Source organism: Oncorhynchus clarkii, chromosome 2, assembly GCF_045791955.1.
Source record: "Oncorhynchus clarkii lewisi isolate Uvic-CL-2024 chromosome 2, UVic_Ocla_1.0, whole genome shotgun sequence".
Classification (NCBI taxonomy): Eukaryota; Metazoa; Chordata; class Actinopteri; order Salmoniformes; family Salmonidae; genus Oncorhynchus; species Oncorhynchus clarkii.
In genome coordinates this window covers 70,093,995-70,110,002 of record NC_092148.1, presented here as the reverse complement: position 1 = coordinate 70,110,002, position 16,008 = coordinate 70,093,995, and the positions used below count along the sequence as shown (strand labels likewise).

Genomic DNA, 16,008 nt, shown 5'->3' with positions numbered 1-16,008 from the left:
TATTTGTCTATGCTTGACGCTGTTAAATCACAGTGCAGTGTGAGTCCTGAGAGCTTTGAGGTGAAGAACAGTCAATACCGCAGGAATGAGAGGAGAGAGTGAGGGGTTAAGGGGAGGGAGGGGTGGAGAGGTGGGAAACAGCCAAGGCATTTGTGTGTGTGTGTTGGGAGAGGGCTATGTGGCATGGGTTTAAGACGTAAGAGGGTTGGTAGCTACAGAGGTAGGCGGAGTGAGATGACATGAACTCCATGCGCACTTACACAGTCGTCTTGCCCTCCTGGGCGTACAGTCAGTTCTAGACCAATCAGATCAGTGCAGCGTGGCGGAGCATGCAAGGTGAGCAGAGAGAGAGCAATGGGAGAGAATGTTAGCATCAGTCCGTGAGACGTAGCCTGCTAGTCACACCTGGCTGCTTTAGATAACTCCGCTGGCCATGTCAAGCCAATGTTTGTATGTCTGTGTGTATGCATGGTTTGTTTGTTTGTTTGTTTGTTTGTTTGTTTGTGTGTGTGTGTGTGTGTGTGTGTGTGTGTGTGTGTGTGTGTGTGTGTGTGTGTGTGTGTGTGTGTGTGTGTGTGTGTGTGTGTGTGTGTGTGTGTGTGTGTGTGTGTGTGTTGCATGTGTTAGTGTGTGTTTATGTGTGGTGTATGTGTGTGTTTGACATGACAACGACAGCAGAGTTGAGTAAATCAGAACCCGATGAGTCCAGCAGGCCACATGAGAGAGAAATGAGAACACTATTCACATCTCAAACACTGAACAAAATAAAGAATTCAAACCAAAATAAAACAACAAGAAACAGGATGAATGGCAAGAGTCTCCTGACTCTGTGTGTTTGTGGGTTTAAACTCAGGTTATGGAGACTCATAGTAATGTACAGTATAGTAGAGTAAAGTGTATAGTGTAGTGTGTGATAAGTAATTAGTCAGTGGACCAATGCCATCCCCAACACAATCACTGTAACATATGTAACATAAATCAAAGATCAGAGAAGAACAGAAGGCCAAGACCACAACACAAACCAATGACAAACATGACTTCCTGAACCAGCTAAAACTATGACAACATAGCATGAGTGGACATGAATGAATGAGACATATAGCATTTGTGGCGGTATGGATACATATGAATGGGACAGACAGGGAATGGTGTTAAATGTATGGAGGAACACTGAGTGAGTGATCACACCACAGAAATCACACGAGTGAGTTCTGCAACTGTGTGAAGAATGAGAGGGAGGAAGAGACAGAAATAATAACTGTGTGTATAATTTCTGCTTTTCCTTCATTTAAACTGAAAAGGAAAAGTCAGTAGAAAAATAAGTATCGGATGACGTTAGGGGCGGGACGAAGCAGAGGGGTTGATGTTGATTGGATAAGGTCAAGACGAGTGAAATTAACTGAGAGAGAGGAGTGGGCCAATCAGAACACTCTGTCACATGACACATGTGACATCATGGTATGAGGGAATATAGGTGATGTCAGAGTCCAGCTCTGGGATTGGCTGAGTTGACGGTATGTGATACTTGCTTCAAACACATGGTGAAATATCCAACACATTTGCTTTGCTATGCTATATGACTAACCATAACTACTCTATAAAATGCTATAATAGTAGTGTCCCTCAGAACCTTATCTGAGAACATTGCTGAGCTTCATGGAGAGAGAGTTGAGGCGAGCTCGCAGGCCGCCACTACTGTTCCTATCCACAACGAGGTCAGGGTGGTACTGGTAGTCATAACTGGTCCTCCTGCTCAGTAGACAAACACAGGCATCAGAGTTCCATCTCAATAGTCCTAAAATCACTTATTTTCTTCTCGCTTTCCTCTTCCCTTATTTACTTAATAGTCACCTCATCATATGATAGGAACTGGACAGGTGAAAGTGAATTCCAATTAGGCATCCCACATGTTGCTTTCACCTGTCCAGAGCAGTTCGGTGCAGATTAAGGTGAGGAGGTGAGGAGAGGAATCCATTTGAAATAGAAGACTATTGCTATCCGTAAGGCTGGTCAACTGAGCCTCACACTAACTAACCACATCTAAACGATTTTATACTCTATAGCCACTATCCCCTACCTACATCCACCAATCACTATTCATTATGTGATCAACATTAGATATAAAAGGCTACTAAATTAAGGAAGTCCAAACTAATAATAACAACTAAAGCACATTCATGTAAATGCAAGCAAATGTGCATTAATATTTCTACAATAGGTGACAGTTTACCCCACTGCATCTCTGCTGATGTGCTTGAAGCTGATTGAGGGGGTGGGAGGGATCGTTCATGTAGCCCAATCTCTCTGAATGTTAAAGGGACAGTTCACTCCAGAAAAATGTCAGATGTTTTTATACCTAAAAAGTTTGGCTAAAAGTTGTGTAGTCCATAACCAACATGTATGTAATTATATTGTATAGATGATCTTATATATAGTATGTGTAGATCCTGCTATTGTATATGCATCAGGAGAAGTCTGCAGATTCCATTCATTATTTGGTATCAGACATCTGACAGACTTTTGGGTTGTTCTATCCCTTTAAGCAGTCAGAAGACCATAGTGGAAGGAGAGTGTGAACATGGTTGGTGGCAGAAAGGAGAGAGATGGTAGGAATCTAAGGAGAGCGAGAGAGCTTGAGATAGATGTTAACCATAACCACTGATCTAGGATCAGATTACCCAACCCCCAATCCATAACTTAAACCACGTGGTGTTAAAAAACGATTTGATCCAGTATCAGTGGTTAGAGGCACCTTTTACCCACTCCAGCTGAACACTGCACATAGGAGAGAGGGAGGTGTGTGTGGAGAGGGTCAGTTGGTAGGGTCATAGGTCAGGTCATAGGTAAATGTCAGAGGTGAGTGTATGTGTGTGAGATGAGAAGAAGCGTTCAGGAAGTGCATGCCTCCAGGCCCTGTGTTACCTTGTTTGCATTGACTGACTGATCGACCAACCCAGCACACACACGTGCATGCACACACACACAGTGTTTTATTGACTGTTATTAGATTTAGAGCTGATTTACTGACTCGATACAACAAAGCCGACTGTGGATGGCAGGCCAATGCTGTCACCATGGAAACTGGGAACAGAGTGTAGAACTCAGCATGTTCCAGGTGGTCTATAATCTCTGTACTGTACAGAATTACATAATCAAATTATTTGAGATGATCTGAGGTTTACTCAGTCTAGACCTAGCAGTCCTAATGAGAGAATATGTACTGTACATTGTACATCTTTAAAGAGCTACACAAAATAATATTTAAATCTCCAATCAGTTACTGAAAATATATAGATTTTACATTATAATGGTGGAGTCTCAGAGAGATACAGTACTAAATGTATATAGGTTATATATGGAATTACACATAGTCATGTTTTATGGCCCTCCACAGGAAGTGATTTACTAGTTACTGTATGATGAGCCTGATGTCTCATTGTATTGGTTGAGAGGTCAGGAAGTGGATCATGCAAACAAGGAAACAACTGACATGGCAGTTTGATAAATACAAATAAAAAAATCTGAAAATGTAAGTAGGGTTATTCCATTCCCATGGGGTTAGTTGTTAGGCTGGTTAGGAAAAACATATAAAATGTGTTTGGGTTTACCCTAGAAGCTATAAACTTAAGGTTTACTCTCTTCCATGTCCGTGTCACATCTGTAGGAATACAAAGGACTTTCAGTAGAACAGTGGAAATAAAATAAATGGCGTGTCAAACAGTCACTCCACAGGTATCATGGATGGAAGCTGCATTCTGATGAAGGTTCCACACCAACATGTCTAAGAGTAATCTCAACTCTAACCCTATTACCCCACCTTAATATTGCTGATACCAGATGGGGATCGCTAATGAAAGGGCCTGTTTGACCTTGCATTGCTAGGGAAGACTAACGCTAGCATCGTACCATTGCCTAGGTGTGTCTTCAACCCTCAGTCTCTCTTATTTACTTACCACTGCAGTCGGCTGTGCAGGGGATAGGGCGGCAGTGGAATACTTCGTCATGGGAAAGAGCAAACCATGCACAACACACCCAGCAGTGATCATTAGAATTCAATGTTTACAAACTTTGTTTTTAACCTAACGTGGAACTATTTGAACAGTAACAGCTGAGTGGATATGTAAAAGCTGTGTAGCCTAATGGAACCTTGCTTTCATCCACCCAAAAGGTGTTGGATTCCTTCTTGATTCTTGATTACTTGAAGGAAGGGAGGAAAGAATGATGCATCTTGAAGTACTTGAATAGGGCCTAAGGTTGGTTTGGCCATGTTCAGTTAGCCTCCCTCTGTCCTATCTTACCTGGCGCCTGTCACAGGGGACTTCCTCCCAGGGTCCAGCGATGACCCCAGTGGCTCCTCCTCCCCCAGTGACCGGGTATCCTTATTCAGCTGCTGCAATCTGGAACTTAGTTCCCCCATCACCGATGGTTTCCCCCCCTCCTCACCCCCCAGCCCCAACCCCAACCCCCCTAGACTCCCCAGACTCCCCATCCCTAACCCCACTCCGGGTCCTCGCGCCTCCATCTGGTCCCCCCACAGCTTGGACCTCCTCTGGAAGAGGTAGCGGGGCCTCCCGGGGCCTCCAACCAGGCCAGATATAGAGCCTGACCCTAGGCCTCCAGAACCCAGGCCTCCAGAACCCAGGCCTCCATGCCCCAGGCCTCCAGAACCCAGGCCTCCAGAACCTAGGCCTCCATGCCCCAGCCCTGCCCCTCCGGCTGCTGCTGCGGCTAGAGCAGCCGCCTGCTGCTGGGATAACAGCTCGCTGTCAGAGCTCTGCTTCAGCAGCGGATCCCTGAAGGTGACCGGGCCTTTACTGCCTCCAAAGTGGGACTTGAGCCGGGGCTTGGGAGGCACTGGCGGCTTGTCGAGCACGAAGGTCTGCCCGTCGGCATAGGAGGTGTGTGTGTCAGCGGGTTCGCCACTCTCTGAGGACAGAGTGGACATGCTGGAGACGGTGGACACAGTGCTAGTGGTCTCCAGGTGGTGGTCTCGCTCTCTCTCACTGGAGCTGCGTGTGTCTGCCTCCTCCACACCAGAGTCTGCTGCTGAACCAGACTCAGCCAGCAGGGCTGGAGGATGGGGCTGGTCCGGGTATGAAGGTTTCCCTGAGACGACTGCTCCTCCGGGGGTAGGCTGTAGGGGAGGGCCCTGGGGTTGGGTGGGGGTCAGGCTGGGGTTTGGGGTGGTGGTGGAAGGGGTGAGGAGAGTAGGGGTTGTAGGGGAAGTGATGGATTTAGACTGGGGTACAGGGGTCCCTTGGGCTTGGGCTTGTGAATTGGCCAACAACCCGTTGGAAAACTCATCCGGAGGTGGGAGCACCCCGATCTTCTTCAGCTCCTCTCTGGTCTCTTCATCACTGGAGGACAGCATGGCTGGAGGTAGGCTCACTGTGTAAGGCTCCACATCTTCCTCTGAACTGCCCTGGGCCAGGGGAGCCTGGGCTGGACTGGAAGGGCCCTGGCCCTGGGCCTGGGGCTGAGAGGCAGATGGGCTGGGCGAAAGAGCCCGACTGAGGGAGGGTTTACTGGGCTCGGTAGCTAGGGAGGTGGGGGTTTGCTCCAGCCCTGGTCCCAGCCCCACCGCCTGGCCGTTACTGGTGGCATGGACCATGATTAGTCCAGCTGTCTTCTGTTGTGATGTGTCCATGATACTGATCAACATACTCTTCTTATCTTCCGTTCTCCTCTCCTCCTTCCTCTCCTCCCCTCTTCCCTCCATCTCCTGGCGAAGCAAGGCGGGTGATGACACTCCCCACTGGGATTTACCAGCCTGGGGCGACCCCGGCCTCCCGCCCCCATGCTGAGGCTCTTTGGTCTGGCTTTCGATGAAAAGCGAAGCCCCCTGACCTCCAACACCAGCCCTGTCCTGTTTAGTCCTGGGCTCAGGGCTGCTGGCGGGGGACTGGCTCTGGGAGGTAAGTGCTCGCTCCCTTGCGGCCAGCGCAAGAGCAAGGGGTGAGTTAGGGTCCAGGGGCTTCCCTGTGAGTGGGTGGATGAAGGTAGTGCCGCCAGGTGAGGGGCGCAGGGCCAGGGCGGGGGGTGGCAGCTGGCCTAGTTCTCTGCTGAGCAGGCGCTCATCGATGGATCTAGATGTGGTGTAGGAGGGGGGCTCAGGGGCAGACCCCGACCCCCCCTCCATGGTCCCCACCGACTGGAAGACTGTGGATTTCCTCCGCTCCTCTAGTCGGCGCTCTCGGTCCTTCACGGCGCCAGCGATAGCGACAGCGAACGGCCCTTTCCCCTGTAGCAGGGCCTCTCCCTGGAGACGCGTACGCTCGCGCTCCACCTTCAGCTGCTGCTGGTAGTAGTCGGCCCGGCTGGTGTGTGTGTGGCTGTGGGTGTGTGGGTGTCGGCCAGAGGGGGAGGTCTCTCGGGAGTGGGCAGCGGCCAAGGCGATGCTGGCTCTCTCCTGTGCGTCCTCCACCTGGAGGGGTAGATAGGACAAGAAATTAGAAACTTAAACTTCAAAATAAACTTTGTTCACTTGCTATAGTAACAATAATCAGAATAAATAGAATAACCTACCTGTAGCTGTTTCACCAGAGGGCTCTTCTTGCGCTGGGGCTTGGTGGGTGTGTACAATCCAATACTAAACTGGCCAACATTGGCGTACGGGTTGTCTATCACCCGGCCTTTCCGTTTGATTCGCTCTGGTGGTGTAGCGGATGCGGAGGGGCGGGGAATGTCGGTGGGCTCCACGGGTAAGTGGGAGGAATCTTGTAGAATAATCATTGACCTTGCCTTCTTCTGGCGTTCGGCGTGGGAGGACTGGCGGGGTGATGGGTCGTAGGGCCGGTCCAGGTCCAGGGAGGAGGGCTTGAAGCTGGAACGACCCCCAGGGTCATGACCCTGACTATGACCCCTGGCAGGGGGAGGAGGGGGGCAGAAAGCAGGAGGAGGGCCAGTGTCCAGGTAGTAGAGGGAAGGGGGAGGAGGAGGTGCGGTCTGGGGAGGGGGCGGGATAGAATGGGAGTGGGAGTGGTCTCTGAGGCTGTCCGTCATTGAGGAGCTCCGGGGGAAACGGTGTTCTCCAGCCAAAACTGACAGACGGTCCTCCTCAGTCGCACCTGGAGAGGTCAGGGGGAAAAGGTCAGAGAGAGATAGAGAGCCTAAAGCAGTACACAGATGCTGCACTACAGTTGTCAAGTTATTGATTGAGTACTGTACTAAAGGTGAAAGGTGTTACCGAATGACTTGGTCCTGGACATCCCTCTAGGCAGCTGCATATGAGCCCTCTCCATCCTTGGGTGGAGCCCACCATGTAATGCCATGCCCTGCCTCTCAAACAACGACTGCAACACAAACACACACACACACACCCACACACAGAGAAATACACATTGGTTTCAGACACACACATTTTACACAAAACAGAATGTACTGTATGTGAGTGTGTGGGAGGGTATATATGCTGATATTATTCTGCGGCTAGTAGGTCTGTGTCACCAGGGTTGGCCTGTGTATGTGAATATGTGTGTATGTGAATATGTGTGTATGTGAATATGTGTGTATGTGAATATGTGTGTATGTGAATATGTGTGTTCAGATATGTATGTTTGTGTGAGTGCGTGGGTGGGTGGGAGAGAGAATGTGCATTGATTTGTTTCTGCGCATGTGTGTGTGTGTGTGTGTGTGTGTGTGTGTGTGTGTGTGTGTGTGTGTGTGTGTGTGTGAATATACTCACACTGATCTCTGATTGTGTGATTCTCCTGCCGGTAGGTCTCTGTTTGACAGTGGCAGCTCTGTAGTCGGCCTCTGTGGGCTGGGAACGTAACGTCACAGGCTCCTGAGGCACTAGCATCTCATCTAGCCTTTCTGTACAGGGATCACACAGACAACACAGTTTGAATAAAGCTACACAGCACGTATGGACCAAAATACTTTTTACAAATTGTGAGTGTTTACACACAATGCACAGCTCCTTGTCCCTATCAAACATCTAGACAATATCACATCTACACACAATATCAACACAACCATGCAAGCCTACATGTGTTCAAATACATTTACAGTTGACAATTACAACATGCATATCATACAACTAAAGAAACCTTCACTATGATGGATCGGAGGCACGGTGTATAGCGTCTGAGTTTCATATCTTTGGGAGCATCCAGATTGAGAAGCAGGTCCTAACTGACTGACTGACTAACTCAGAGCTCAGTGCCCATGCCGTGCCGGTGCTTCATCTATAATGAACAGTGTATCTGTCACGCTCAGAGAGGCCATGATGATGCCTCAACTGGTTTCCACTCAGGCTCACCTCCTCTCCTCCTCCGGACGGAAGCTTGGTGAAAGAGAGATCATGTCAACGATGGCAGAAAACGCTGTGGGTCAGGGTGTGTGTGAGTGTGTGTGTGTGTGAGTGAGAGAGAGAGAGAGAGAGAGAGAGAGAGAGAGAGAGAGAGAGAGAGAGAGAGAGAGAGAGAGAGAGAGTGAATGCATCAAAGAGAAAGGAAATGTCAACAGGTGAAGAGAAAGAAAAGATCATGCTGTCAGAGCTAAAGAGATGTTCTAAGTTGTATGAAGGCAGGAAGCATATTTTAACCACGGTTAAGTGAATAGGGGAGAGAGAAACAGAAAAAGAGAAAGAGAGAATGGGGAGATATGTGTCAGTGTTTGTTTGTGTACAAATGTGTGAATGTTTGCATCTTTGTGTTCTCACACTAACCCAGTTCCTCCAGTTCGGCGGTCATAGACTTGGAGCGCAGTGTCAAAGTGGTACTGGGGGCTCTCTTGGGTGGCGGGGGAGCTGTGGAGAAAACACAGGGTGAGGATGATGATGTTGAAGGTGAGGAGGAAGGCCCTTTGACCCTGCTGTTCTGCGCCCTGCGAGCGTGGCCCAGCCGGAAGCTCCATCCTGTCTTCGCAGCCTTCCCCTGGTCAACTTGGGGAAAGCTGGACGACTTGTTCAGGCGGGTAGACACACTCTTTTTGATCATCCCTCGCTCTTTCCCCCCGTCACACACACACTCTCACACACACTCTCACACACACTCACCACCACACTCACCACTCCGGTGGGGAGTACATTCTGCCATGCGGCATTGGCAGAGGAAGACAAATAAATAACTGTAAATTCCACAGCTTGGAAATACACTACCACACCACAACATTCACACCAGTCCACGTACAGTCATCTCCGCTAGCATCCAAAACCATCGAAGACCCTAGTATAGCCTACTAACTATTACAGATCAGCTCACTATTAGTGCTGTGCCAGTCCACAACCACTACCAAACACTTACATATAATTATTATAATATCCAGTCCACATCCAAATAACACCAGAAAAGCTCACTGTTAACATGTGACAATACAATCCTTCAAAATAGATAGTCCATACCATCACAGCATCAATTACTAGAGTACAATACCTCCCACTGTGCTATATGACATGTGTAGCTACACATTATCACAGCTAAAATACACCAGCACAGAGTCACACCTTCACAGCCTATGAAATCCATGCTGCAGCTCACCACCCAACACACTGTATAATCTGTGCATGTTAAAATACAGCAGCATACCTCCCAGTCTCTGCACAATACAATACAGCACCTCATTCAATATACTGTCAACCAGCCAGTCCCGTCTCAATGCACCACTGTGGAGAGATAAAACGGATCAGCAGAACATCTGGATGCTACCACATACTGGCTACGCAGCTACACTGAGCAGCTATAGATCTGATCTAATCTCGTCCATACGCTATCACTTCATCACCGGTCAGCATATTCATTTAAACTACGGAGAGAGAAAGAGACAGAAAGAGAAAGATTGAGAGAGCACTAGAGAGAGAGTATTGCAATGCTTCATTCAAACACACAGCATGTTGCTATGGCTACCATGGTGGTAGCAAGGTTTGGCTTGGTGCAGAGGGATGTGTGTGAGCTATGAGGTGTGTGTGTGTGTGTGTGTGTGTGTGTGTGTGTGTGTGTGTGTGTGTGTGTGTGTGTGTGTGTGTAAGAAGGAAAGAAAGAAAGAAAGAAATAAAGAAAGAAAGAAAGAAAGAAAGAAAGAAAGAAAGAGAGAACGAGAGAACGAGAGAGAAAGAGAGAGAGAGAGCGAGGGCGGGTGATTGTGAGAGTGTCTGCAGAGTTAGGAACTGGAGAAAAAGTTGACTTGGAGCAGGAGTGCTGCCTTTTAGAGTATTAAATACAGCTTAGAACAGCTAAGAACATCACAGAACAACCACGCAGAGCAGAGCCGGCTCAGTAGAACTTCATGGGGTAGTTTAGGATTCAGGATTTTATTTGGATCAACAGTATCTGTTGCAAAAGCAGCAGATACTCTTCCTGGGATCAAAACATAAAAAACATCAAACATGACATAGTACATAACAATAATAGACAAGGACAGATCAAGGACAGAGCAACATACATTTTCTTGAAATATAGAAATACAAAAGGTCTTGTGCTGACAAAACACTTAACAGAAACATATTACTTTACATAAACATACAAGTTATTTAGGTCAGCAAAGGGAAAGGCGTTGTGCTGTGAGGTGTTGTTTTATTGTTTTCTTAAAGCTGATTTTGCTGTTTGATTGGGTAATTTGAGATGGAAGGGCGTTCCATGCAACCATGGCTCTATACAATACTGTGTGTTGTTGTTTTGGACTTGGAGACTGTGAAAAGACCCCTGGTGGCATGTCTCTTGTGGGGTACATACAGTATGCCTGTGAGAACGGTATGTTATTTGAACATACAGACAATTTGGAATTTTCATCACTGTAATATTTATCATAAAAACAAGAAGTGATGCCGTCAATCTTTTTTTCTATTTTAAGCCAAGTGAGACTGGCATGCATCTTTTTGATATTAGCCCTCTTTTTACAGTGAAGGGCAAGACGTACTGCTCTGTTGTGGGCCAGCTGCAGCTTTCCTATGCCTTTTTTTGCAGCTCCTACCATTTAACTGGGAAATAGTCAAGATGTGAAAAAATCAGCGCCTGCGGGTCGAATGTGGTGTTAAAAAAAGCAGAGCAACTCTTTATCACAGACAGACCTCTTCCGATCTTTACAACAATTGAATCAATATGCCATGACCATTACAATTTGCAATCTAACATCACACCAAGAAGTTTGCTCAGCAGCCACATCATTCGTTACCAAATTCAGCTGAGGTCTTAGGGAATGATTTGTGCCAAATAAAATGATTTTAGTTTTGGATATGTTCAGGACTAGTTTATTACTAGCCACCCATTCCAAGACTGACTGCAACTCTTTGTTAACCTCTTAAGGGTCACTAGCTGGGGTTGCTGATGTGTATAATGTTGACTCATCAATGTAAATAGACACACAGGCTTTTTAAGGCTACTGGTAGATCATTAGTAAAAATAGAGAACAGTAAAGGACCAAGACAGCTGCCCTGCGGAATACCACACTTTACATGTTTTACATTAAATCATATTCCATTAAAGAAGACCCTCTGTGTTCTATTGGATAGATAGATCTCAACCCATGATATGGTAGACGATATAAAGCCATAACACATACAATAACAGATTATGGTCAACAATAACAGATTATTGTCAGTAATATCAGAGGCTGAAGTAAAGTCTAACAATACAGCTCCCACAATCTTCTTATTAACAATTTCTTTCAGCCAATTATCAGTCATTTGTGTAAGTGCAGTACATATTGAGTGCCCTTCACTATTAGCATGCTGAAAGTCTGTTAATTATTCACAGAGAAATAACATTATATCTGGTCGAACACCAAGCTGATTGGTTGTCTGTTAGAACCAGTAAAGGATGCTTTACCATTCTTGGGTAGCGGAATGACTATAGCTTCCCTCCAGGTCAGAGGACAAACACTTTTACCCAGGCTCAGATTAAAGAAATGTGTCACGAATACCACCGAAGTGTGTCACGAATACCACCGAAGGTGGCTCCCCTTCCTGTTCGGGTGGCGCTCGGCGGTCGTCGTCGACGGTCTACTAGCTGCCACCGATCCCTTTTTCCTTTTAATTTGTTTTTGTCTAATTGTTTTCACCTGTTCTTTGTTGGGGTTTTGGGATGGGTGTTATTTAAGTTGTCCGGTATCTTCGTAACAGTGGGTTTGGGTTTTCGCTGTCCGGTATCTTGGTAAGAGTGGGATTGGGTTTTCGCTGTCCGGTATCTTGGTAACAGTGGGTTTGGGTTTTCGCTGTCCGGTATTTTGGTAACAGTGGGTTTGGGTTTTCGCTGTCCGGTATTTTGGTAACAGTGGTTTTGGGTTTTCGCTGTCCGGTATCTTGGTAACAGTGGGTTTGGGTTTTCGCTGTCCGGTATCTTGGTAACAGTGGGTTTGGGTTTTCGCTGTCTGGTATCTTGGTAACAGTGGGTTTGGGTTTTCGCTGTCCGGTATCTTGGTAACAGTGGGTTTTCGCTGTCCGGTCTCTTGGTAACAGTGGGTTTCGCTGTCCGGTATCTTGGTAACAGTGGGTTTTCGCTGTCCGGTATTTTGGTAACAGTGGGTTTGGGTGTTTGCTGTCTGGTATCTTGGTAACAGTGGTTTTGGGTTTTCGCTGTCTGGTAATTTGGTAACAGTGGGTTTGGGTTTTCGCTGTCTGGTATTTTGGTAACAGTTGGATTGGGTTTTCGCTGTCCGGTATTTTGGTAACAGTGGGTTTGGGTTTTCGCTGTCTTGTATCTTGGTAACAGTGGGATTGGGTTTTCGCTGTCCGGTATCTTGGTAACAGTGGGTTTGGGTTTTCGCTGTCCGGTATCTTGGTAACAGTGGGTTTGGGTTTTCGCTGACTGGTATCTTGGTAACAGTGGGATTGGGTTTTCGCTGTCCGGTATCTTGGTAACAGTGGGTTTGGGTTTTCGCTGTCCGGTATCTTGGTAACAGTGGGTTTGGGTTTTCGCTGTCCGGTATCTTGGTAACAGTGGGATTGGGTTTTCGCTGTCTGGTATCTTGGTAACAGTGGGTTTGGGTTTTCGCTGTCTGGTATCTTGGTAACAGTGGGTTTGGGTTTTCGCTGTCTGGTATGTTGGCAACAGTGGATTTGGGTTTTCGTTGTCCGGTATCTTGGTAACAGTGGGATTGGGTTTTCGCTGTCCGGTGTTTTGGGAACAGTGGTTTTGGGTTTTCGCTGTCTGGTATCTTGGTAACAGTGGGTTTGGGTTTTCGCTGTCCGGTATCTTGGTAACAGTGGGTTTGGGTTTTCGCTGTCTGGTATCTTGGTAACAGTGGGTTTGGGTTTTCGCAGTCCGGTATCTTGGTAACAGTGGTTTTGGGTTTTCGCTGTCCGGTATCTTGGTAACAGTGGGTTTTCGCTGTCCGGTAACATGGTAACAGTGGGTTTGGGTTTTCGCTGTCCGGTATCTTGGTAACAGTGGGTTTTCGCTGTCCGGTCTCTTGGTAACAGTGGGTTTTCGCTGTCCGGTATCTTGGTAACAGTGGGTTTTCGCTGTCCGGTATTTTGGTAACAGTGGGTTTGGGTTTTCGCTGTCTGGTATCTTGGTAACAGTGGTTTTGGGTTTTCGCTGTCTGGAAATTTGGTAACAGTGGGTTTGGGTTTTCGCTGTCCGGTATCTTGGTAACAGTATTTTTGGGTTTTCGCTATCTGGTATTTTGGTAACAGTGGGATTGGGTTTTCGCTGTCCGGTATTTTGGTAACAGTGGTTTTGGGTTTTCGCTGTCTGGTGTTTTGGTAACAGTGGGTTTGGGTTTTCGCTGTCCGGTATCTTGGTAACAGTGGGATTGGGTTTTCGCTGTCCGGTATCTTGGTAACAGTGGGTTTGGGTTTTCAATGTCCGGTATCTTGGTAACAGTGGGTTTGGGTTTTCGCTGACTGGTATCTTGGTAACAGTGGGATTGGGTTTTCGCTGTCCGGTATCTTGGTAACAGTGGGTTTGGGTTTTTGCTGTCTGGTATCTTGGTAACAGTGGGTTTGGGTTTTTGCTGTCCGGTATCTTGGTAACAGTGGGTTTGGGTTTTCGCTGTCCGGTATCTTAATAACAGTGGTTTTGGGTTTTCGCTGTCCGGTATCTTGGTAACAGTGGGTTTTCGCTGTCCGGTATCTTGGTAACAGTGGGTTTGGGTTTTCGCTGTCCGGTATCTTGGTAACAGTGGGTTTTCGCTGTCCGGTCTCTTGGTAACAGTGGGTTTTCGCTGTCCGGTATCTTTGTAACAGTGGGTTTTCGCTGTCCGGTATTTTGGTAACAGTGGGTTTGGGTTTTCGCTGTCTGGTATCTTGGTAACAGTGGTTTTGGGTTTTCGCTGTCTGGTAATTTGGTAACAGTGGGTTTGGGTTTTCGCTGTCCGGTATCTTGGTAACAGTGTTTTTGGGTTTTCGCTATCTGGTATTTTGGTAACAGTGGGATTGGGTTTTCGCTGTCCGGTATTTTGGTAACAGTGGTTTTGGGTTTTCGCTGTCTGGTGTTTTGGTAACAGTGGGTTTGGGTTTTCGCTGTCCGGTATCTTGGTAACAGTGGGATTGGGTTTTCGCTGTCCGGTATCTTGGTAACAGTGGGTTTGGGTTTTCAATGTCCGGTATCTTGGTAACAGTGGGTTTGGGTTTTCGCTGACTGGTATCTTGGTAACAGTGGGATTGGGTTTTCGCTGTCCGGTATCTTGGTAACAGTGGGTTTGGGTTTTTGCTGTCTGGTATCTTGGTAACAGTGGGTTTGGGTTTTTGCTGTCCGGTATCTTGGTAACAGTGGGTTTGGGTTTTCGCTGTCCGGTATCTTAATAACAGTGGTTTTGGGTTTTCGCTGTCCGGTATCTTGGTAACAGTGGGTTTTTCGCTGTCCGGTATCTTGGTAACAGTGGGTTTGGGTTTTCGCTGTCCGGTATCTTGGTAACAGTGGGTTTTCGCTGTCCGGTCTCTTGGTAACAGTGGGTTTTCGCTGTCCGGTATCTTTGTAACAGTGGGTTTTCGCTGTCCGGTATTTTGGTAACAGTGGGTTTGGGTTTTCGCTGTCTGGTATCTTGGTAACAGTGGTTTAGGGTTTTTGCTGTCTGGTAATTTGGTAACAGTGGGTTTGGGTTTTCGCTGTCCGGTATCTTGGTAACAGTGGTTTTTGGTTTTCGCTGTCTGGTATTTTGGTAACAGTGGGATTGGGTTTTCGCTGTCTGGTATTTTGGTAACAGTGGGTTTGGGTTTTCGCTGTCCGTTATCCTGGTAACAGTGGTTTTGGGTTTTCACTGTCTGGTATTTTGGTAACAGTGGGTTTGGGTTTTCGCTGTCCGGTATCTTGGTAACAGTGTGATTGGTTTTTCGCTGTCCGGTATTTTGGTAACAGTGGGTTTGGGTTTTCGCTGTCTGGTATCTTGGTAACAGTGGGATTGGCTTTTCGCTGTCCGGTATCTTGGTAACAGTGGGTTTTCGCTGTCCGGTATCTTGGTAACAGTGGGTTTGGGTTTTCGCTGACTGGTATCTTGGTAACAGTGGGATTGGGTTTTCGCTGTCCGGTATCTTGGTAACAGTGGGTTTGGGTTTTCGCTGTCCGGTATCTTGGTAACAGTGGGTTTGGGTTTTCGCTGTCCGGTATCTTGGTAACAGTGGGATTGGGTTTTCGCTGTCTGGTATCTTGGTAACAGTGGGTTTGGGTTTTCGCTGTCTGGTATCTTGGTAACAGTGGGTTTGGGTTTTCGCTGTCTGGTATCTTGGTAACAGTGGGTTTGGGTTTTCGTTGTCCGGTATCTTGGTAACAGTGGGATTGGGTTTTCGCTGTCCGGTATTTTGGGAACAGTGGTTTTGGGTTTTCGCTGTCTGGTATCTTGGTAACAGTGGGTTTGGGTTTTCGCTGTCCGGTATCTTGGTAACAGTGGGTTTGGGTTTTCGCTGTCTGGTATCTTGGTAACAGTGGGTTTGGGTTTTCGCAGTCCGGTATCTTGATAACAGTGGTTTTGGGTTTTCGCTGTCCGGTATCTTGGTAACAGTGGGTTTTCGCTGTCCGGTAACTTGGTAACAGTGGGTTTGGGTTTTCGCTGTCCGGTATCTTGGTAACAGTGGGTTTTCGCTGTCCGGTCTCTTGGTAACAGTGGGTTTTCGCTGTCCGGTATCTTGGTAAC

The 16,008-nt window shown here is 47.2% G+C and overlaps 1 protein-coding gene across 1 annotated transcript in view; it reads right to left on the bottom strand.

Annotated features, from left to right (window-relative positions):
* LOC139373057 (SH3 and multiple ankyrin repeat domains protein 3-like) overlaps positions 1-16,008 on the bottom strand; it is a 380,732-nt gene that overhangs the window by 4,546 nt on the left and 360,178 nt on the right. Inside the window, exons 20-25 of the mRNA XM_071113096.1 lie at positions 8,672-8,752; positions 8,264-8,287; positions 7,685-7,815; positions 7,187-7,292; positions 6,526-7,067; positions 4,299-6,424 (exon numbers count right to left, since the gene is read on the bottom strand). Of these exons, the coding sequence (XP_070969197.1) occupies positions 4,299-6,424; positions 6,526-7,067; positions 7,187-7,292; positions 7,685-7,815; positions 8,264-8,287; positions 8,672-8,752 (3,010 nt within the window). The remainder of the gene's footprint in view (positions 1-4,298; positions 6,425-6,525; positions 7,068-7,186; positions 7,293-7,684; positions 7,816-8,263; positions 8,288-8,671; positions 8,753-16,008) is intronic.